The 23,079-nt window shown below is 40.6% G+C and overlaps 1 protein-coding gene and 1 pseudogene across 1 annotated transcript in view; one reads left to right on the top strand and one right to left on the bottom strand.

Moving 5' to 3' along the window:
• Positions 1 to 2,224: 2,224 nt before the first annotated feature.
• On the bottom strand, positions 2,225 to 10,409 carry Prxl2a-ps1 (peroxiredoxin like 2A, pseudogene 1; annotated as a pseudogene).
• Car13 (carbonic anhydrase 13) overlaps positions 10,353 to 23,079 on the top strand; it is a 31,121-nt gene continuing 18,394 nt past the window's right edge. Inside the window, 2 exon segments of the mRNA NM_001134993.1 lie at positions 10,353 to 10,444; positions 13,879 to 14,076. Coding sequence (NP_001128465.1) covers positions 10,408 to 10,444; positions 13,879 to 14,076 — 235 coding nt within the window. The 5' untranslated portion in view covers positions 10,353 to 10,407.

Raw genomic sequence — 23,079 nt, 5'->3', positions numbered from 1 at the left:
ATTGATGTTTACTGTCTGGCTCAATTGGAATAAGTTGGAACCAGTAACATAATCCCTTGTAAAACGCTGTTAAATAGTTCAGTAAAGTATCCTTTACCCATGTGATGCTCATTATAAATACAGAGTGAAGTGCTTTGTGACAGACAGACACCACTCACAGCCATAGATAGAGATACAGCAGCCACACAACACTCACATAGCAGTCACACACAAGACACACAAGACACACAAGACACAAGACATAAGACACAAGACACAAGTGAACAGGGTGTTCTCCTTAGTATGCATGGGACTTCTCAATTGAAAGCATGAGTATTATAACAAGAGTGACCCTCTGAGAAGAGTATCTCTTCTCTAGGTTGCTTTCAAGATGGGCATTGTCACTTTCCTATCCTGGCATTCAAATTTAAATGCTGAATCCTCCTGCCTAAATCTTAAAGCTGCCAAACTTATCAAGCCTGCAACCTGCAAATTCATCCTGCACATGTTGGGACACGTAGGTCTCTGTAATAAGATGAGCCAATACCTTAGCTACATCCTTTCCCACATTTCCCCCTCTCTCCCTCCAATTCTGGCCTTCCTTCCTCCTCTTGTGTCCTTCTCTCACACTCTATATTTCTTTAGAGAACTTCAACAAATACAAATGAATATCAGAGGATTAACCCCAGAAGAGCTATGGCAAATGGGTGGTTGGCAAATTGGAGATGTATATATTTTTGAGAAACTGATTACTCTCCAAAAGATAAAGACATAGAACATGACATATGCTAATGGGGACGTTCTGGCACAGGGCATGAGCTAGTGATGTAGGCTACACAAGATTTATAGGTGTATTGGTGTGAACTGTGGAGCTTTGCTGGTGTCTCAGGCTAGTACAGCAAGCCTTCAGGACGACAAGGGTCATATCCAGAAGGCAAGCTTCTTGGAATAAAGGTAATATCTGTTCCTCCAGAGGACAGCTTATCCTGTCCTGGCAGGCAGAAAGTAAATAATAATATATGTATTGATGAGAAAATGCCCAGAGAAACCTTTATTTCTTTTCTGTCATAGTTAGAAGAATTGATAGCAATAGAGTAAAACTGACTTAACTGCTTCAATTCCAGGAACTGTTATCTAATTTTTGATAGTTAATGATTTTGTCCTGAATTACCTGTGCCTTTCAACATTGATTTGATGTTTATATGAATTCATTTCCATTTATGATACTCTTAGCTTCCTCTTTTCTCATTTATATTTTACCTACTTTTATTATAGAACAGAATATGGGTATTTTTCTATTAGAAAGTTGTATGATTTGATGAAACCCTTAAATTGTTGAATGTAGGGTATAAGCTGAAATCTTTGACTCCTCTAGTTTTTGAAAGCCATAACCTTAAACTTCACGAGAAAGTGCCCTTTTAATTTTGGCATGAGAATTCTCATTTTGGCTAGCATCTAGATCATTTGAGCAAGCCTTTAAATTTTGGAAGATTTTTTTTTATTTTTCATGCACATTTTATTAGATCCAGGGGTGACAGTTTTTTCTAGTGAAACAAATGTTTGCTTCCATGATGGAAGACCACCAGAAACTTTAGTTTGTAATTTACCTTTACTAAACTATCAAGAGCACAGCATAGCTATTGCCTTATGTAGTACTCTGACATTATGTAACAAATTGTTCACAGAAAACACACCAAAGACACCTATTCTCTAATTATCAAGTCAGTCACAAGCTTTTCTTAGGGGTGTGTGTGTGTGTGTGTGTGTGTGTGTGTGTGAGAGAGAGAGAGAGAGAGAGAGAGAGAGAGAGAGAGAGAGAGAGAGAGAGAATCCCACCCAGGACCTTGTGCATGTTTGGTAAATGCTCTACCACTGAGCTGTTTCTTCTCCCACTCTTCTCACATTTCAGATTTTTTTTTAAGTTAGGCAAGGAAATAAAATTTATTTGAAATACTAGCACTCAGGGCATATTCCTTTGAAAGAAAGTGTAGCAGTAAAATTTAAGCCTTGAATTTTCTAGATCTTTCCTCAAATAAGTCTCATTGGTTTGTAAGATTTTATTCTGTTCTGTTTGGGACCTCTTTACCCTCCTAGGCCGAAACAGAAGACAATGCTAAAGTACATCGTCAATTCCTAGTAAATATGGGGCAATGGCTTACTATCTCTTGGGGCCATGGTGAAAGCATAGCTCATTTGCTGAACATTTCGCAGGCCTTGTTCTTAGCCAGCTAGCAGCTGTACATGATCACCTGTTCTCCGAGGCTAGAATCTACGGCTTGATCTTCTTTACAGCTGCCAGAACAGAGAGTGGGTTCAATCTGTGTCCAAATTATTTTTCTCAGTACTCAAGAAAAATGCTCTGTTTTCCAGATCTTCTTACAAAAACTCGTGAGGATATAGCCTTCGCCTTCCAGGTTTCCAGAGAAACCTCTAATCCAGGCCCGGAAGGAATTGTACCACACACCCAAACGAATGAAGCCCATGAACATCATCTTCTGCCTCTCTGAACCATACAATTTTTTTTTCTTTTCCTCCAGGAAGATTTCCCCTTTGAAGTAAGGCCGGAAGTCCTTCGCTTCTCTCTTAATCTGCACCTTTACCACAACATAGGGAACAACACCTACCGCATCTGGCATCGGCTTCAGGGATGACAGGTCTGCAGCCTCTGTTCTACAGAGGAAGCAGCCTGGCCTTCGCCCAGCCATAATCACAGCCCCACTCTTTTCCCATAGCTCCTTTGCTTTGAATATCCTTGGTTATTTTTCCAGTATTTTCATGTCTATGTCTTCCAAATATTCCAGTGCCGCTTTCTGGGTCTTGGACAGAGATATGTCTGTGCTGGCCAGGAGCAGAGCCCCCACGGTTCCCGCACCGATGGATCACATACCTATGGTGAAGAAACTTGGATCCTGCGCCCCAAGGACCCATCCTCCATGAACGTCACTGGCTCCCTATGCTGCGCCAGCAGACTCAGGTGCCTCCTGCCTCTTTGTCCTTTGTAGTGCAGCATTGAGGGCCCGTGGGATCAAGCAACTTTGGAAAAATTAAATTTTCTTCAGGGCGACTTACATTTTGTAATCCTAATATTAGAAAATCTTTAGAAATGGAAAATTAAAGAAATTGAACTCTGCACAATATAGAAGCCCTGTACTGTGCCCACCTGGATGCTGCCTTGTTCCCGCTTTGATGATACTGAACAGAACTTCTGAGCTCCAAAGCCAGTCCCAATTAAATGTTGTCTTTTATAAGACTTGCCTTGGTCATGGGGTCTGTTCACAGCAGTCAAACCCTAACTAAGACAGTATACAGATAGCATAAGAGGGAAGCTACATGATTAGATTCCTATGACTAGATTCCATAGCAGCTAAAATAGTATCCAGAGCCCTTTTAAAATTCTAAATTATTTTGCTTTGTATCACTTTTAATTACTCCAGTCTGAATTATACTATCCCGTTATGTATTTGGGTCAAGTAGGTAGCTGAAATTACGTTTCTTCTTTTTACTGTTAAGTCCTGCTGCATCTCCTTAGGGGTTGCTTTTTAAGGATTTAGGAGGAGCCTCTTGGCTCCCTCAGTTTTCTACTTCTAGTTGTGTCATCTACTGGGAGAGGACAGTGTCTTGCTAACCATGAAAGCACTGAGGACATTTTCCTCTGTAGTGATCTTTTCTTTGCAGAATGGCTAGCGTCCAACTTAGCCTCTATGACCACTCTGAGCAGTGAACTTGCTGAGTTGAAAGGCCTTTTAGAGGCGTTCCATCACTTTCTGGGACCCGGAAGACTTGAATCAAGGGCCACAACATTGGCCCTCCTCTTAGTCTCTTTATCTGCATTGACTTCAGCCTCCAAGAATGAATGTTAAATGCACATAAGGTCGGTTATACTAGACTTGAAGAAGAAAACAGTAGTTTTAATTTTAATTATTGAAAGTGCATACTTAAAGCTAAGAAAAAAACCAAAGACTTGAAAGTACATCTTGACTTTGTTAACATTGTCTCCTAAGTAGTTAATAATCTGACAAAATAGCAGAAAACCTAAGCAATTGTCTTGGTAAAATATGAAATCTTTGTTTTCCAAGCTAGTGGGTGTTGCTGCTTTGTTTTATAAATGTCATTAGGAACAGATCAGCATTTTAAGAAAATCTTATTGTTCTTTATATAGAATCAAGTTTTAATTTTATATTGTTATATTTAATTTTAACCTTATAAAATTTACTTAGGCATATCTGTGGTATCTTTAAGTTTTATCATTCACAAACCTTTATTCCTTTTGCAAACTCACACACTTTAGGTTTCTGGTTTTGTCCTTGCCTCTCTTTCTAGCTTGGGGCAATATTTCATTTGTACAATGAAAGTCTATTTTACCACATAAAATACTTTCTAGTCCAAAAGTGTTTTCTTTTATCATAACTGTACCTACATGCTGCATTTCTTTCACATTTGTTGGCTTTCTGTCTTATTTTCTAATATAAAATTCTTGATGTACGTTGAGCTTCATTCTTTTTAAGCTATACAAGTCTATACACAGACCATCCGGTTATGTTTGGTTTTATGAAACTACTGTAGCTGGAAAATGGTAGTAAAGCTTAAAATTCTGTAAATCAGTACTTTTTACTTTAGGTCACCTGTGTAGTTCCTTACACAAAACTCCAGGGAGTTAGTTCATAGCTTTCATGTAAATGAAATATTGCTTGTGAGATTCCTAGAAAATGGCAGGTTTACAGTGGGGAAACTAAAAAGCAGCGTGTGGCCATATCTAAGCTTTGAGCACTGTTCACTGTTATTATAGCATACTTTGCGTTCTCTACATGAAAGGAATGACTCTCTGTAGACAGTCTCTGCAAAGGCTTAGCTGTGCTGGGCTTGCTTCTTTCCTCACAACCAGAGAGACTTCAGACTCCAGGGTGAGAGGCTCCACCCCTACCCTACCCTAGTCCCTTTAATGTTCCCTGTCTTACTACCCAGGCTCACTTTTAGTGTCTTCAGGTGAACAGACTTTTCAACATAGATGATCCTTTCTTAGCTTCCTCAACTTCACTTTTTATGAGGCAGAGTGACCTTCACAGTTCTGCACCAATATTTTAGTTTGTTTTTTACTGTCTTATAATAGAGACAAAAATACCCTTAGCATCATACAGCCAATATTTCTACCAAAAACTTCTAGTAGTAACTCTAGCAGTACTTCTAGTTGTTCTTAGTTAGTCCAGATGCTCTTAGTGTATTTGCTTCTGAAGATCTGCACACCTAGAGCTACACTAAAATATTTTTCTGTGTAGTCATAATCAGATCAATATACAATAGGTATTATTTGTTTTTCTCTGAATCCAATTTTTGAGTTTTAAAATTCTTTTATTTTATTTGTTTTTTTGTTTTTTACATTTACGTATTTTGTGTGTGTGGGGTGTGTGTGTGTGTGTGTGTGTGTGTGTGTGTGTGTACACTTGTGCGAGAGAGAGAGAGAGAGAGAGAGAGAGAGAGAGAGAGGGAGAGAGTCTGTGTCATGGCACACATATGCAGAAGTCAACTTAACTTGAGGGAGTCAATATTGTCCTTAAACCCTTAAACCACGTGAGTTCTGGAGCTCCAACTCAGATCATCAGGCTTGGAGGCAAGCACCTTTATCACTGAAATATCTTACATACTGTCATTTTATTTCTCTATTTCTATTTTATTTTATTGAAGCAAGATGGTGTAATATTTGCAGTGGCCTTAAACTCACTGACTTAGCCAGATGCCCTGAAATTTAGAACCCTCCTATGTGCTACCATTCCTTAGTGATTTCATTCTTTTCTTATCTATAAAATGCAAAACATAATTAAATAACAAGAAGATATATTGGACAGTTTCATTCTTCCCAATACATCCATTCCATTCACACCTATTTCATATGAGAAACCAATTTTATTAGTTTGTGGCTTTATCTTTCCATAGCTGCTTGGTTGGTGTAGAATGTCATACAGTTGAAGGCAGGTACAAGATAGAACAAGGCCTGTCATTGGACAAGAAGAAAGGATGGGCAGGAGAAAAGTTTTAGAGAGAGGAGACTGGAGAGGGCAGAAGAAGCAGCGGAGAGAACATGGAGGCTGATGTTAAGATTCCTCTGTGCACATTTACAGGTTGTTATGAATATTCTTAAGGGATGGATTTGTAAAAGGTTTTGTGTGTTTAGATGAGCAAATTGTATATTATTAATTGAATCAGAAGTTATTGTGTTGTGTGTTCTTTGATATGAAGATTCAAGTTTAAGAGAGTTTGTGGTGGTGGAGACACTGGGCTGCCACAAAATTGGGATGTATATTTCTGGCATGGTGGCAACCTGCCTTGGGAACTAGATGGGTAGAGAGATTGTTGCCAGGCTCAGAGAGAAGCCATCAGCAGTGTGATATGGGATGGAGCAGTGTGGGTGAGACACTTTGCTGACCGAGATGAAGATATCTACCAGATGTCTTGGGGAACTACGGTGCAGGACCTAGTGGGGGTAAAAGACAGCATTACTTATAATTTTACAGCAACAGGTTGGGATTGGAGAAATAGCTCAGAATTTAAGGGCGCTTACTTCTCTTTCAGTTCTCAGTACCCACATGGCAACTCATAATTGTAGCTAACATTTCAAGGAACCCATCATTCTCTTCCAGTTTTTGAACACACGGGGCAAGCATGTGATGCACACACACACACACACACACACACACACACACACACACACACACACGCAGGCAAACACTCATACAGTAACACAAAACTAAATCTTTGTTATAAGAGGCTTTTTTTCAGAGTTGCTAATGCATATTACCTTATTTTTCTTTTTCCAACAAACAGACATATGTTACATACATTCTTTTACCTTCTCCTTTTCCCCTCCTAGCTAGTGTCTCAGGACTCCCTTCATATTGCTCAGGGAGTTTGGCGCCATGCATATTGCTCATAGCTGGATGGCTGACTACCACGCAGATATCTTTGGGAAACTTAACCAGTCTCCTGTGTCTCTGCTTTGAGACACCCAGTGATGGTTTGTACATGCTCAGCTCAGGGAGTGGCACTGTTAGAAACTGGGGCCCTGTTGGAGTAGGTATGGCCTTGTTGGAGTAGGTGTGTCACTGTGCTTTTAAGACCCTCCTCCTCCTAGCTGCCTGGAAGTCAGTATTCTGCTAGCAGCCTTCAGATGAATATTCAGAACTCTCAGCTCCTCCTGCACTTTGCCTACCTGGATGCTGCCATGTACCTGCCTTGATGATAAAGGACTGAACCTCTGAGCCTATAAGCCAACCCCAATTAAATGTCCTTTATAAGACTTGCCTTGGCCATGGTGTCTGTTCACAGCAGTAAAACACTAACTATGACACCCAGCCCCGACCCCCCACCCCCGACCCCCCACCCCCATTCAACAGACTGCAGTTTTGGAAAAGTGAACCGACTACCTAAAGAAGAATTCAGAAAAGTTTGAATTCCAACTTCTTTAAAAATGTTTGTTCACTCCTTTATCCTTAATTCATTGGACAACTATTATTAGTTATCAGAAAATAATATTAGAAAACTACTCACTGTGATGTCTAAAATCATTTGGATTAATGAACACGCGTGACTTCATAGAGAAGCTGTCTGGTTTGAAGCATGGGCACTTGTTGTGAAGTAAGGATACTACCGTCTCATGGAACAGTGAGCTTTTATCATCTCTGTCACTGCACAGACACTGTGCCAGTTAGTTTTTGACGGCTTGACACGAGCGTGGGTCATACAGGGAGAGAGAACTTCAATTGAGAAAATGCCTGCCCTGGATTGGTGGGTATGCCAAGTGGGCGTTTTCTTGATTAGTGATTGACGTGGGAGGGCTCAGTCTATGTGGGGCAGCGCTACTCCTGGGCAGAAGACTGTGTAAGAAAGTAGGCAGAACAATCCATGGAGAGCAAACCAGTAAAAGGCTGTGGTCTCTGCTTCAGTTCATGACTCTAGGTTCTGAACTTAAGATCTTGCTTTGGTTTCATTCAATGGCAGGACCAGTCTGAATATGTAATCCAAATAACTCCTTTTTTCTCTAAGTTGCTCAAGCTATGCTTATTACAGCAGTAGAAAGCAAACCAGGCCACTGCTTATGAGTAGTTATGGTCCCAATAATTAAAGTCTGTGCCCACAGGTTTGAGGCAGAACTAGGGTACTTATTTAGCTGAGTAACCTAGTGCCCTACTTTCTTTCCCCCCCCCTGTTGTTGTTGTTATAAATACCATGACCAAAAGCAAACTGAGAAGAAAACTCCAGTTTACAGGTTGCAGCCCATCACAGAGCAAAGCCAAAGCAGAGCTTGAAGCAGACTGTTCAGGAATGCAGTCCCTGGCTTCTTCCCAGACTGCCTTTCTTATACAGCCCAAACCCAGCTTCCATGAGATGGTACTGCCAACAGTGAGCTGGACCTTCCTAAGGGTCCCAGTCTAATGGGAACAGTTCTTCATTTGAGGCTCCATTATCTCAAACACGTCACGTCGACCACCAAGATTAGCCATCACACACCTAAGTTTACTTTTTCAAGATAATAATCTTAAATATACATATATATATATGTATATATATATATACACATAGGGCACACAATACCTTTGCATTTATAATGTGTATGTGAGCATATAAAATACCTAGTCAGCTCTCTTTATCTGGGAGATGTGTAAATTTAAGCTACTTTAAATTAAAAAAAATATACAAAAGTTAATTGTATCTGGACAAGACATGTAAAGGCTTTATAAGGAACCTAGAAATGATTTTAAAGTATACAGAAGTTTGTGAATAATTTATATAAACATATGCCATTGTCTGCTAAAAGTACTATATGTCCTGGGAAAGTACTGTATGTACTTTTAAATTTTCTACATTTATTGGTTTTATGTATATGATGTTTTGCCTACATCTATGTATGTGTACAATGTAATACGTGCCCAGTGCTCACAAAGTTCCAGAGAGGGTGTCAGATCCCCTGAAACTAATGTTATGGGTGGTTGTGGCCACCATGTGGATACTAAGAAGTAAATCCCAATCCTCGCAAAAGCAAAGGCATTCATAACCACCAAGTCGCCTCTTCAGCATAGCAGGGTATACGTGTGGATGTCGGAGAACAACTTTGTGGCATCCATTCTTTCCTCTGCTTCCGAGTGGATTCAGAAATTGGACTCAGGTGGTCAGACTTGAAGGGTAAGTGTTGTGCTACCTCATAGGCCTGCATCAACTACATGTATTCCTCTGTGGTAAAAGTGAGTATTTTATATATAATTTATACATATTTATATGTGGGTTAAATTTTATTTTTAAAATTTCACACTGAGCTGTTACCAAAACTGAGCTCAATTCTTCCAGAAAATGGAGACACCCCCCCACCAAAAAAAAAAAAAAAAAACCCGAAACAAAACAGTACTTAACATTCAGGAGGAATGTTAAGCTTACTATACTTAATGCTATATTGAAAATCTTTTTGTTGCTCTTTATTCTGAGGAACAGGCTGCAATATGGTCTATTTAATGGGGTGGGGGTATCAATGAGCAGTTGAATGGATTATTATTTAGTGGTGTGTGTTTTGCAGTGATTACCACAAAGCTCTCCAGTGACTTGGGTTCCTATTTCATGCAGCAGCAATGTGGATATTGCAGCAGCAATAGCAGGGAAAGAATGAGATGGTATTATTCAAAAAAAAAAAAAAAAAAGACTCAGTATTTTAATGGCAGGCTCTTGTCCATCAAGGAGGATTTTGCACTAGTTGGTCCATAATCGAAACTGATCACAACGCAAACCCTCAGGAAGCTAGAACACTAACAATCTTCGAAGGTCACACAGTTTTTACTGTTCAGTCCATACGCATCACTTCTGAACATCTTCCTTCTTACACGGTCAGAGCGTCAGTGGAGTTGAGAACCAAGAATTCCGGTCGTCAGTTTGTTTTCGTCTATGCAGGGCCAAGCCTGCAAGATGCTGGAGTAAGCAAAAAGGAATCAGTCTACAAAGGATGGAGCTATGGGTGCAGGGAGCGCTGGCCCGGGAGGAGAGCACTTCATAACTAGTAGTTGTTATTTTAGGTGGTGATTATTACCACTATCAGCATTGATGTGTGTGCGTGTGTAATCACCACTGCCACCGCCATCAAGATCCCGTGCCTTTCCCAGTTAAGATTTCCATCTTCAGCCAGCAGCTCCTGCCTGTCATTTCCACAAAGACCTTTCTGGGTCGAACTTCCCAGAAGCCAGGAAATCCCCTTTGGAAACCTTTTTAGCTGCTGAGCACAGGTCCCTTCCCCCACTCGGGCGCCCCCTGCGGGTGACGACCGAGCCCTCGGGTTTCAGGTTCCCCGGTTCGGGGTGCGGGCGGTCCCGCCCTCCAACCAGGCCCGCCCAGCTCCTTGGCGCGGACGCCCTGCCACAGGTCCACAGTGTCCCTGCCACAGGCTCTCCATCGAGGACCATGGCGAGGTTAAGCTGGGGATACGACGAGCACAACGGTGAGCGCGGGCTCCAGATGGGGCTGGTGGGGTTTGCCAGAGCTCAGAGCCCGATGGGGGTTTGGGGTCTAGGGGCCTGGTCCCCGCCGGATCTCTGCGGATTAGACCGCGGTGTTCATTCACTGGAAAAGCTCACCGCTGCCCGGAGAAAGCTTAAGAGGTCAGAAGTCAGATGACACATTTGTAAGGAAACAAGGACAACTTCAGAGCGGCTTGAGTTTTGCTCACTAAGTCTCGGGACGCCTTCCAGGCGCTGAAGCAATCTTGGTAACTTGTAATTTGCATACTGACTTGAAGTTTACTTGGGGCTTGTTCTTCAGACTTCCTTTGCTACCATACCCATCCTTTCAGAGACCAAGGTTTAGCAAATGATTACAGAAATTATAACTTGGTGTTAAGTGTATTTATTGATAAGCATGGCAATGAGATAGATATGTACTTTTCTATATCGCCTAAGTGTATTAGGGATAAGACATTCTTCTTGTTTGTCTTTTGAGATGATTGCTTCAAGTAATTACTCAAGAGAATTGCAAAAAGAAACCAGGAAAGCATTGATAGTGTTGTAAGACCCCCGAAGTGGCCCTACCTCAGGAGCGGCCACCCACAGAGCACAGATTGACAAAGTGGGGTTTGTGGATAATAATATCAAAAGGTTCAATTAGCATATACCTTATTGGATAATATTCTATAGTAAAATTTATGAAAAGTTTTCCTTCCTTTTATTTTACTTCCCCCCTTTTGAGTTTTGAGACGAATCTTACTTTGTAGCTTAGACTGGGCAAAACTTGTGGTCATCCTCTTGCCTTGGATAGAAATAATTCATTTCTTATTGCAGCTTGCTTGAGGTCGTGATGACAAATGTAACTTTTAAAATGGCATCAGGTGAAGTTAAGATTTTTAAGAATGACATTGGGGAAGCCCTTGGTCCTGCCAAGGTTTGACCGCCCTGTGAAGGAAAATGTGCGTGGTGGGAGTGATGGTATGGGGGTGTGGATGGGAGGAACACCCTTATAGTGGGGAGGGGATAAGGGGCTTATGGACAGGAAACTGGGAAAGGGAATAACATTTGAAATGTAAATAAAGAAATACATCCCATAAAAATACAAAAAACAAACAAACAAACAACAAAAATGACATTTATAATTTAGGTGACTTTCCTTTTGATGAAACCCATAATAGCAATCTTACATTTCATTACCTTCTACTATGTGTTTTTGAAAGACCATCTTCACACATTTCCTTTTTGTCTCTGATGAAATCCATTTTTATTGTTGTTGTTTGGCAGTTATTAGGAGCCAGTGGTGGGACTCTTTTCGGTTAGTGAGAAGGTTGTACCCTAAAAGGTAAACAAAGTACTGGTTTCAATAAGATTCTCCAGAAAATTTAAAAATTCAACTTAGAAAGGGCATCATAACGAGGACTTGTTTTACTTCTTATTCATTTTCTTTGTAAATATGTTTATGAGGTTTTGACTTGCTTGCATATTTGTGCACCATCTGCATGCCTGGTACCTGGGGAAGTTAGAAGAGGAGTGGTGGTTTCAGCCTCCATGTGGGCCTAGAAATTGAACCCAAGTGCTGGGCCAGAGTATCAAGTGCTCTTAATTGCTGAGCCTTCCCTCCAGTCCCCAGTTTACATTCTAGCTGGAGTTGTAGAACCATTCTTGTCTTTCAGAAACAGTGGTTTTCAGAGGACCACACTTGGAAGGTAGATTATGAGATTATGTTGGCAGAATTTGGTTGGGATAGGCTGGGTCCTGAGTAAGCATTTTTTTTTCTTCTTTAGTCATTGGCAAAAATCCAGTGACTGAATAGATGAAGGGGAACTTAAGCCGAGACTGGAAGTGATGAAATGGAATGGGAGGTGGAGCTCTGGACAGAGTGCTTGTTCCCAAGCAGCTTGTTTCTTCCTCCGATAACCTCTATTCATTTTATAGGTTTAGGCCATGTGACGTCACCAAACATTATATATCACTGTGGATATTCAAAAGTTTCTCAAGCCACTGAGGCAGCACCATGTACCTTTCACTTAAGAACCACATTTAACTGAGATTAAAGTCAAGTGTGCTAGAAAATGTACAAAGGCAGGTCTATTTAAAAAGGCACAATAGTGCAAGTGAATAGATAAAATTGGCTATTTGATCCACGTGACTTTGTTTTGGGTAGGCCCAGTTGTGAAGGGTTAGGGGTCGGTAACATAGCCTTAGGAAGAGAAAACAGCTCCTTGACTGTGGCAAAAATGTTTGCATTGTATGTTTGAAATCTGGTGCTCGTTAGAGTAACTCATATGCGGTGGTCATGACAGAAAGATTTTGTATATTAAACAAGAAGGCAAAATTGTAAGCAGAAAGAGTACACAGAAAGACAAGTGAAATTAATCTCATAAGAAAACGTAACACCATTTCTACAGTGTCTTCTGAGTTTTTTTTTTAATGCAAAATCACTATGACCCATAGTATCTGATTCACAGGACACCTTTTCAGCAGAGTGTATTGTCATCTGTTCATGGTGTGTCTTTTTTCCAGAAACCACGGTGAGCAACAACGTTATATTTTCTGACAGGGCATAGCCATTTTGTTGGACCATTCTCTGTGTAAGATTTGTGTGTGTGTTGGGTAGACCAGTTGCTTATAACAGGTAGTTGAGCTGAGCTGAGTGGCATCAGAGGATATCCATCCTTAAGCTGTAACTAAGTAGAACTAGCAGGCAGCCTCTGCGGAAAGACTGCCCTCTTTGATGCTTATTATCATCTCTTTGTCTCTGGAAAATTCTTGAGCTCTGGAGCAGTGAGGGAACATTCTTGGTTTTGAGATGGAATTTCTTTGTTTGCAACAATGAATGGTACTTTTGTTTTTGTTTGGTAGGTGGGCAACTTTTAGAAGTACGGTATGAAATGTAAATATTCCTTCACCCATTTTAATTCTGAAAACAATTTAAAGCAAATAAAGTGCTTTCCATACCCACAAAACACCAGTTGTGGTTAAAATCAGAGGACCAGCGTCCTGAGAATGAGGATCTTACTTTTACAAATTTTTAAATTTTTCCCCCCAGAGGGTTATAAATGTGGGTGATGTGCTTGTGTGTATGAATGTTTTATTGTGTATGGAAGCCAGGTGGACATTCCTCCTTTGTCCTCTACCACCTTATGAGTCGTGGCAGGGTCTCTCTCTGAACCTAGAGGTCAGAGATTCAGCTCGTCTAACTAGCCAGCTTATGTTGGACACCCCAATTCTCTGCCTAAAGGCTGGATTACCCCTGAGCGCCACACCCACCCGGCAGTAGTATGGATAATGAGGGTCTCATCCTCATCTCACATTTGTGCTGCACCCACTTTATCCGCGAAGCCGAATCCCCAGCCTCCTGTTACCAATTTTAACTTGCGGAATGAAGAACTTACTTAGCTTAGCCCTTTCCTTTTGGTCCTGTGAATTTCAGGTCCTATTCACTGGAATGAATTGTTCCCTATTGCGGATGGTGATCAGCAGTCTCCAATTGAGATTAAAACCAAAGAAGTGAAATACGACTCCTCACTCCGACCTCTCAGTATCAAGTATGATCCTGCCTCGGCTAAAATCATCAGCAACAGTGGCCATTCCTTCAACGTTGACTTTGACGACACAGAGGACAAATCAGGTAGGCTCTGTTTGTCTGTTTGTTGTGGTAAGACTTTCAATGGTTAGATCGACTCTCCTGGTTTTCACTCTGTAAATTTCAAAGTGGAGTCATAATTTTCACATGAATTCAAATTTGAAACTTAAGATAATGTTACCATGAAATAATAGAGAAAATTTGTTGGAAAAAAGTATGCTGGATGATATTTTAAAATTGGTCTTAGGTTATTATTATTACTTAATGGTGAAAATCTTGAGGTGTAATAGTATTTCACAAATAATTTTAATCTTTTCATGGAAACTTTACAATTTCTTTTTAGATATATTTTTATCTGTATGAATGTGTACTGTGTGACTGTCTAAGGTTATGGTGTCTGTAAGCCCCAACGTGGGTACTGGGAATCAAACCCAGGCGCTCTGTACAAGAACAAAAAATACTCTTAATCGTAAGTGCTAAGTCATTTCCCTAGTCCTGTTTTTGGAAATTGTTTAGTCACCACTACTTTGCTAATCACTGTAAACCTAAAGGGATGAGATATTGGCTTTCTAAATCTTTTTTTGTGCATGCAATCATAATTTGTATGCTTAGAAAACAAGACACACAGGAATGTAGGATAAAAATTAAGGCTGTTCCTCCACTTTATCATTATGTTAGCAGCAATACAGTCTTCTTCGGCATTTAAATTTATAGCCGCACATGTATACACACACATGCCATATTATTTTACATTTACTTTTAAGTTATTTTTAGGCTCATGCTCTATTACTTTGAAAATTTTTCCTATTCAAAATATTTCATGGATATTTTTCTTTAAAAGGTTTAGCTCTTTGTTTTTTTTTTTTTGTTTCTTTTTTATTAACTTGAGTATTTCTTATATACATTTCAAGTATTATTCCCTTTCCCGGTTTCCGGGCAAACATCCCCCTCCCCCCTCCCCTTCCTTATGGGTGTTCCCCTCCCAACCCTCCCCCCATTGCCGCCCTCCCCCCATAGTCTAGTTCACTGGGGGTTCAGTCTTAGCAGGACCCAGGGCTTCCCCTTCCACTGGTGCTCTTACTAGGATATTCATTGCTACCTATGGGGTCAGAGTCCAGGGTCAGTCCATGTATAGACTTTAGGTAGTGGCTTAGTCCCTGGAAGCTCTGGTTGCTTGGCATTGTTGTACATATGGGGTCTCGAACCCCTTCAAGCTCTTCCAGTTCTTTCTCTGATTCCTTCAACGGGGGTCCTATTCTCAGTTCAGTGGTTTGCTGCTGGCATTCGCCTCTGTATTTGCTGTATTCTGGCTGTGTCTCTCAGGAGCGATCTACATCCGGCTCCTGTCGGTCTGCACTTCTTTGCTTCATCCATCTTGTCTAATTGGGTGGCTGTATATGTATGGGCCACATGTGGGGCAGGCTCTGAATGGGTGTTCCTTCAGTCTCTGTTTTAATCTTTGCCTCTCCCTTCCCTGCCAAGGGTATTCTTTTTCCTCATTTAAAGAAGGAGTGAAGCATTCACATTTTGATCATCCGTCTTGAGTTTCGTTTGTTCTAGGGATCTAGGGTAATTCAAGTATTTGGGATAATAGCCACTTATCAATGAGTGCATACCATGTATGTCTTTCTGTGATTGGGTTAGCTCACCCAGGATGATATTTTCCAGTTCCAACCATTTGCCTACGAATTTCATAAACTCGTTGTTTTTGATAGCTGAGTAATATTCCATTGTGTAGATGTACCACATTTTCTGTATCCATTCCTCTGTTGAAGAGCATCTGGGTTCTTTCCAGTTTCTGGCTATTATAAATAAGGCTGCGATGAACATAGTGGAGCACGTGTCTTTTTTATATGTTGAGGAATCTTTTGAGTATATGCCCAAGAGAGGTATAGCTGGATCCTCAGGCAGTTCAATGTCCAATTTTCTGAGGAACCTCCAGACTGATTTCCAGAATGGTTTTACCAGTCTGCAATCCCACCAACAATGGAGGAGTGTTCCTCTTTCTCCACATCCTCGCCAGCATCTGCTGTCACCTGAGTTTTTGATCTTAGCCATTCTCACTGGTGTGAGGTAAAATCTCAGGGTTGTTTTGATTTGCATTTTCCTTATGACTAAAGATGTTGAACATTTCTTTAGGTGTTTCTCAGCCATTCGGCATTCCTCAGCTGTTAATTCTTTGTTTAGCTCTGAACCCCATTTTTTAATAGGGTTATTTGTTTCCCTGTGGTCTAACTTCTTGAGTTCTTTGTATATTTTGGATATAAGCTCTCTATCTGTTGTAGGATTGGTAAAGATCTTTTCCCAATCTGTTGGTTGCCGTTTTGTCCTAACCACAGTGTCCTTTGCCTTACAGAAGCTTTGCAGTTTTATGAGATCCCATTTGTCGATTCTTGATCTTAGAGCATAAGCCATTGGTGTTTTGTTCAGGAAATTTTTTCCAGTGCCCATGTGTTCCAGATGCTTCCCTAGTTTTTCTTCTATTAGTTTGAGTGTGTCTGGTTTGATGTGGAGGTCCTTGATCCACTTGGACTTAAGCTTTGTACAGGGTGATAAGCATGGATCGATCTGCATTCTTCTACATGTTGCCCTCCAGTTGAACCAGCACCATTTGCCGAAAATGCTATCTTTTTTCCATTGGATGGTTTTGGCTCCTTTGTCAAAAATCAAGTGCCCATAGGTGTGTGGGTTCATTTCTGGGTCTTCAATTCTGTTCCATTGGTCTATCTGTCTGTCTCTGTACCAATACCATGCAGTTTTTTATCACTATTGCTCTGTAATACTGCTTGAGTTCAGGGATAGTGATTCCCCCTGAAGTCCTTTTATTGTTGAGGAGAGCTTTAGCTATCCTGGGTTTTTTGTTATTCCAGATGAATTTGCAAATTGTTCTGTCTAACTCTTTGAAGAATTGGATTGGTATTTTGATGGGGATTGCATTGAATCTGTAGATTGCTTTTGGTAAAATGGCCATTTTTACTATATTAATCCTGCCAATCCATGAGCATGGGAGATCTTTCCATCTTCTGAGGTCTTCTTCAATTTCTTTCCTCAGTGTCTTGAAGTTCTTATTGTACAGATCTTTTACTTGCTTGGTTAAAGTCACACCGAGGTACTTTATATTATTTGGGTCTATTATGAAGGGTGTCGTTTCCCTAATTTCTTTCTCGGCTTGTTTCTCTTTTGTATAGAGGAAGGCAACTGATTTATTTGAGTTAATTTTATACCCAGCCACTTTGCTGAAGTTGTTTATCAGCTTCAGTAGTTCTCTGGTGGAACTTTTGGGATCACTTAAATATACTATCATGTCATCTGCAAATAGTGATATTTTGACCTCTTCTTTTCCGATCTGTATCCCCTTGATCTCCTTTTGTTGTCTGATTGCTCTGGCTAGAATTTCAAGAACTATATTGAATAAGTAGGGAGAGAGTGGGCAGCCTTGTCTAGTCCCTGATTGTAGTGGGATTGCTTCAAGTTTCTCTCCATTTAGTTTAATGTTAGCAACTGGTTTGCTGTATATGGCTTTTACTATGTTTAGGTATGGGCCTTGAATTCCTATTCTTTCCAGGACTTTTATCATGAAGGGGTGTTGAATTTTGTCAAATGCTTTCTCAGCATCTAATGAAATGATCATGTGGTTCTGTTCTTTCAGTTTGTTTATATAATGGATCACGTTGATGGTTTTCCGTATATTAAACCATCCCTGCATGCCTGGGATGAAGCCTACTTGATCACGGTGGATGATTGTTTTGATGTGCTCTTGAATTCGGTTTGCCAGAATTTTAGTGAGTATTTTTGCGTCGATATTCATAAGGGAAATTGGTCTGAAGTTCTCTTTCTTTGTTGTGTCTTTGTGTGGTTTAGGTATAAGAGTAATTGTGGCTTCGTAGAAGGAATTCGGTAGGGCTCCATCTGTTTCAATTTTGTAGAATAGTTTGGATAATATTGGTATGAGGTCTTCTATGAAGGTTTGATAGAATTCTGCACTAAACCCGTCTGGACCTGGACTCTTTTTGGTTGGGAGACCTTTAATGACTGCTTCTATTTCCTTAGGAGTTATGGGGTTGTTTAACTGGTTTATCTGTTCCTGATTTAACTTTGATACCTGGTATCTGTCTAGGAAATTGTCCATTTCCTGATGATTTTCAAGTTTTGTTGAATATAGGTTTTTATAGTAAGATCTGATGATTTTTTGAATTTCCTCTGAATCTGTAGTTATGTCTCCCTTTTCATTTCTGATTTTGTTAATTTGGACGCACTCTCTGTGTCCTCTCATTAGTCTGGCTAAGGGTTTATCTATCTTGTTGATTTTCTCAAAGAACCAACTTTTGGTTCTGTTGATTCTTTCTATGGTCCTTTTTGTTTCTACTTGGTTGATTTCAGCTCTGAGTTTGATTATTTCCTGCCTTCTACTCCTCCTGGGTGTATTTGCTTCTTTTTGTTCTAGAGCTTTTAGGTGTGCTGTCAAGCTGCTGACATATGCTCTTTCCTGTTTCTTTCTGCAGGCACTCAGCGCTATGAGTTTTCCTCGTAGCACAGCTTTCATTGTGTCCCATAAGTTTGGGTATGTTGTACCTTCATTTTCATTAAATTCTAAAAAGTTTTTAATTTCTTTCTTTATTTCTTCCTTGACCAGGTTATCATTGAGTAGAGCATTGTTCAATTTCCACGTATATGTGGGCATTCTTCCCTTATTGTTATTGAAGACCAGTTTTAGGCCGTGGTGGTCCGATAGCACGCATGGGATTATTTCTATCTTTCTGTACCTGTTGAGGCCCGTTTTTTGACCAATTATATGGTCAATTTTGGAGAAAGTACCATGAGGAGCTGAGAAGGTATATCCTTTTGCATTAGGATAGAATGTTCTATAAATATCCGTTAAGTCCATTTGGCTCATGACTTCTCTTAGTCTGTCGACATCACTGTTTAATTTCTGTTTCCATGATCTGTCCATTGATGAGAGTGGGGTGTTGAAATCTCCCACTATTATTGTGTGAGGTGCAATGTGTGTTTTGAGCTTTAGTAAGGTTTCTTTTACATATGTAGGTGCCTTGTATTTGGGGCATAGATATTTAGGATTGAGAGTTCATCTTGGTGGATTTTTCCTTTGATGAATATGAAGTGTCCTTCCTTATCTTTTTTGATGACTTTTAGTTGGAAATTGATTTTATTTGATATTAGAATGGCTACTCCAGCTTGCTTCTTCTGACCATTTGCTTGGAAAGTTGTTTTCCAGCCTTTCACTCTGAGGTAGTGTCTGTCTTTGTCTCTGAGGTGTGTTTCCTGTAGGCAGCAGAATGCAGGGTCCTCGTTGCGCATCCAGTTTGTTAATCTATGTCTTTTTATTGGGGAGTTGAGGCCATTGATATTGAGAGATATTAAGGAATAGTGATTATTGCTTCCTGTTATATTCATATTTGGATGTGAGGTTATGTTTGTGTGCTTTCATTCTCTTTGTTTTGTTGCCAAGACGATTAGTTTCTTGCTTCTTCTAGGGTATAGCTTGCCTCCTTATGTTGGGCTTTACCATTTATTATCCTTTGTAGTGCTGGATTTGTAGAAAGATATTGTGTAAATTTGGTTTTGTCATGGAATATCTTGGTTTCTCCATCAATGTTAATTGAGAGTTTTGCTGGATACAGTAACCTGGGCTGGCATTTGTGTTCTCTTAGGGTCTGTATGACATCAGTCCAGGATCTTCTGGCCTTCATAGTTTCTGGCGAGAAGTCTGGTGTGATTCTGATAGGTCTGCCTTTATATGTTACTTGACCTTTTTCCCTTACTGCTTTTAATATTCTTTCTTTATTTTGTGCGTTTGGTGTTTTGACAATTATGTGACGGGAGGTGTTTCTTTTCTGGTCCAATCTATTTGGAGTTTTGTAGGCTTCTTGTATGCCTATGGGTATCTCTTTTTTTAGGTTAGGGAAGTTTTCTTCTATGATTTTGTTGAAGATATTTACTGGTCCTTTGAGCTGGGAGTCTTCACTCTCTTCTATACCTATTATCCTTAGGTTTGATCTTCTCATTGAGTCCTGGATTTCCTGTATGTTTTGGACCAGTAGCTTTTTCTGCTTTACATTATCTTTGACAGTTGAGTCAATGATTTCTATGGAATCTTCTGCTCCTGAGATTCTCTCTTCCATCTCTTGTATTCTGTTGGTGAAGCTTGTATCTACAGCTCCTTGTCTCTTCTTTTGGTTTTCTATATCCAGGGTTGTTTCCATGTGTTCTTTCTTGATTGCTTCTATTTCCATTTTTAATTCCTTCAACTGTTTGGTTGTGTTTTCCTGAAATTCTTTCAGGGATTTTTGTGTCTCCTCTCTATGGGCTTCTACTTGTTTATTTATTTTTTCCTGGAATTCTTTCAGGGATTTTTGTGTCTTCTCTCTATGGGCTTCTACTTGTTTATTTATGTTTTCCTGGAATTCTTTCAGGCATTTTTGCGATTCCTCTCTGTAGGCTTCTACTTGTTCTCTAAGGGAGTTCTTCACGTCTTTCTTGAAGTCCTCCAGCATCATGATCAAAAATGATTTTGAAACTAGGTCTTGCTTTTCTGGTGTGTTTGGATATTCCATGTTTGTTTTGATGGGAGAATTGGGCTCCGATGGTGCCATGTAGTCTTGGTTTCTGTTGCTTGAGTTCCTGCGCTTGCCTCTTGCCATCAGATTATGTCTAGTGTTACTTTGTTCTGCTATTTCTGACAGTGGCTAGACTGTCCTATAAGCCTGTGTGTCAGGAGTGCTGTAGACCTGTTTTCCTCTCTTTCAGTCAGTTATGGGGACAGAGTGTTCTGCTTTCGGGCGTGTAGTTTTTCCTCTCTACAGGTCTTCAGCTGTTCCTGTGGGCCTGTGTCTTGAGTTCACCAGGCAGCTTTCTTGCAGCAGAAAATTTGGTCCTACCTGTGGTCCCGAGGCTCAAGTTCGCTCGTGGGGTGCTGCCCACGGGCTCTCTGCAGCGGCAGCAACCAGGAAGACCTGTGCCGCCCCTTCCGGGAGCTTCAGTGCACCAGGGTTCCAGATGGTCTGTGGCTTTTTCCTCTGGCGTCCGAGATGTGTGTGCAGGGAGCAGTCTCTTCTGGTTTCCCAGGCTTGTCTGCCTCTCTGAAGGTTTAGCTCTCCCTCCCACGGGATTTGGGTGCAGAGAACTGTTTATCCGGTCTGTTTCCTTCAGGTTCCGGTGGTGTCTCAGGCTGGGGTCCTGCCGCTCCTGGGCCCTCCCCCACGGGAGCCTAGAGGCCTTATACAGTTTCCTCTTGGGCCAGGGATGTGGGCAGGGGTGAGCAGTGTTGGTGGTCTCTTCCGCTCTGCAGCCTCAGGAGTGCCCACCTGACCAGGCGGTGAGGTCTCTCTCTCTCATGGGGTCTGGGAGCAGAGAGCTGCTGCGGGCCGGGATCCGCGGGTGTGGGACTTCCGGTAAACACAGAACGTGCCCGGTCCTAGAGGAATTCTGCTTCCGTGTGTCCCAAGTTCACCAGGCAGCTTTCTTGCAGCAGAAAATTTGGTCTTACCTGTGGTCCCGAGGCTCAAGTTCGCTCGTGGGGTGCTGCCCACGGGCTCTCTGCAGAGGCAGCAACCAGGAAGGTTTTTTTTTGTTTTTTTGTTTTTTTTGGTTCTTTTTTTCGGAGCTGGGGACTGAACCCAGGGCCTTGCGCTTCCTAGGTAAGCGCTCTACCACTGAGCTAAATCCCCAGCCCCTAGCTCTTTGTTAATAAATGAAATATATCAGCTACTCTTTTATCATACTTTATATTTTATCATCATAATAGTGGACATTTAAGAAGGAAGGAAAGTAGATATTTAATTGAAAAAAGTATTTAAAACACCTATCCTTATTGATATTTTTTCATTAGTTGTAATAAAAATTACATTTAACTCGTTTATGGGTCATATCTTTCACAATGGAAAAGTGGACTCCCAAGTTAAAATTTTAATTCACTTGTCAGTCTGTTACCTAAAGGGAGAATAGGATGCTATTTACTTAAAATAAATATTTGAATATTCAAATACTCTTTGGGCCTATCTGCTACCAAGTATGGATGATACTATGTTTAAAAAATTAGCTGAATGCAAATATGTGAAAAACTTTCTTGTCCTTTGTGTGTTTGCCAGCACCTATCCAGTGAACTTATAGGGGTTAGTGTAGGTTCTAGGGATTGAACTCTGGTTATCAAGTTTGTCTGGCAAATACTCCCCCACCCAGTGTCATGTCATTGGCTCCCCATTAAGGATTTATGAGATTTAATCATTTCCTTCAGGTTATACTTGACATATTTAGATCCTGCTTTTGCAAAAGCATTGTTTGTAAAAATTGTAAACTTATACAATTTTTTTCTTCATATTTGTCAGATAACCATACTGATGTGATTCTTTAGGCCTGTGTAAAATAAACTTAAAAAAAAGCAATGCTTCTTTTTCTGTGAATTATACTGTATGTATTCAACTTTATTTTCTTCAGACTTTCAATTTTGTGAGTCTGTTAGTAGATATGTGTGTAGTGTACTGAATAGTTTGGGGAAGCAGCCCAGAGTTTCTAAATATTAAGTTGCTACCACTCACATCTGTTATAGGATACTTTTAGAATATTTCAAACATAAAAGGTCTAACACTGAATATTGAATATTAAAGTGTCGAGATTATTCTTCAGAAACATTTTCTTTATGAATCTTAGTATTTTTATTGAGGGAAAAAACGTCTAATTTGTTCTGCAGTAGTCTAGGTCTCTCTTTCTCTCCCTTCCTCCTTCCCTACTCCCTCATCTCCCTGAATTACCTTCCTCTCCTTCCCTTTCTCTCCCCTCCACTCTTTAACTCCTTTAAGACAGAGTTTCTCACTGAACCTGATCCAGGCTGGTAGCCTGGGAGCCCTAGAAATCCTCCTGTCCTCACCCTGCCTCTCCCCTCCATTCTTTAACTCCTTTAAGACAGAGTTTCTCACTGAACCTGGATCCAGGCTGGTAGCCTGGGAGCCCTAGAAATCCTCCTGTCCTCACCCTGCCCACAACACTGGGGTTACCGGCTTCGTGGCCACCACATCTAGATGGTTTTTCTTTTTG

The sequence above is a fragment of the Rattus norvegicus genome, chromosome 2 (assembly GCF_036323735.1).
Source record: "Rattus norvegicus strain BN/NHsdMcwi chromosome 2, GRCr8, whole genome shotgun sequence".
Taxonomy (NCBI): Eukaryota; Metazoa; Chordata; class Mammalia; order Rodentia; family Muridae; genus Rattus; species Rattus norvegicus.
Note: the sequence above shows the minus strand (reverse complement) of the source record. Positions and strands in the feature narration are given on the sequence as shown.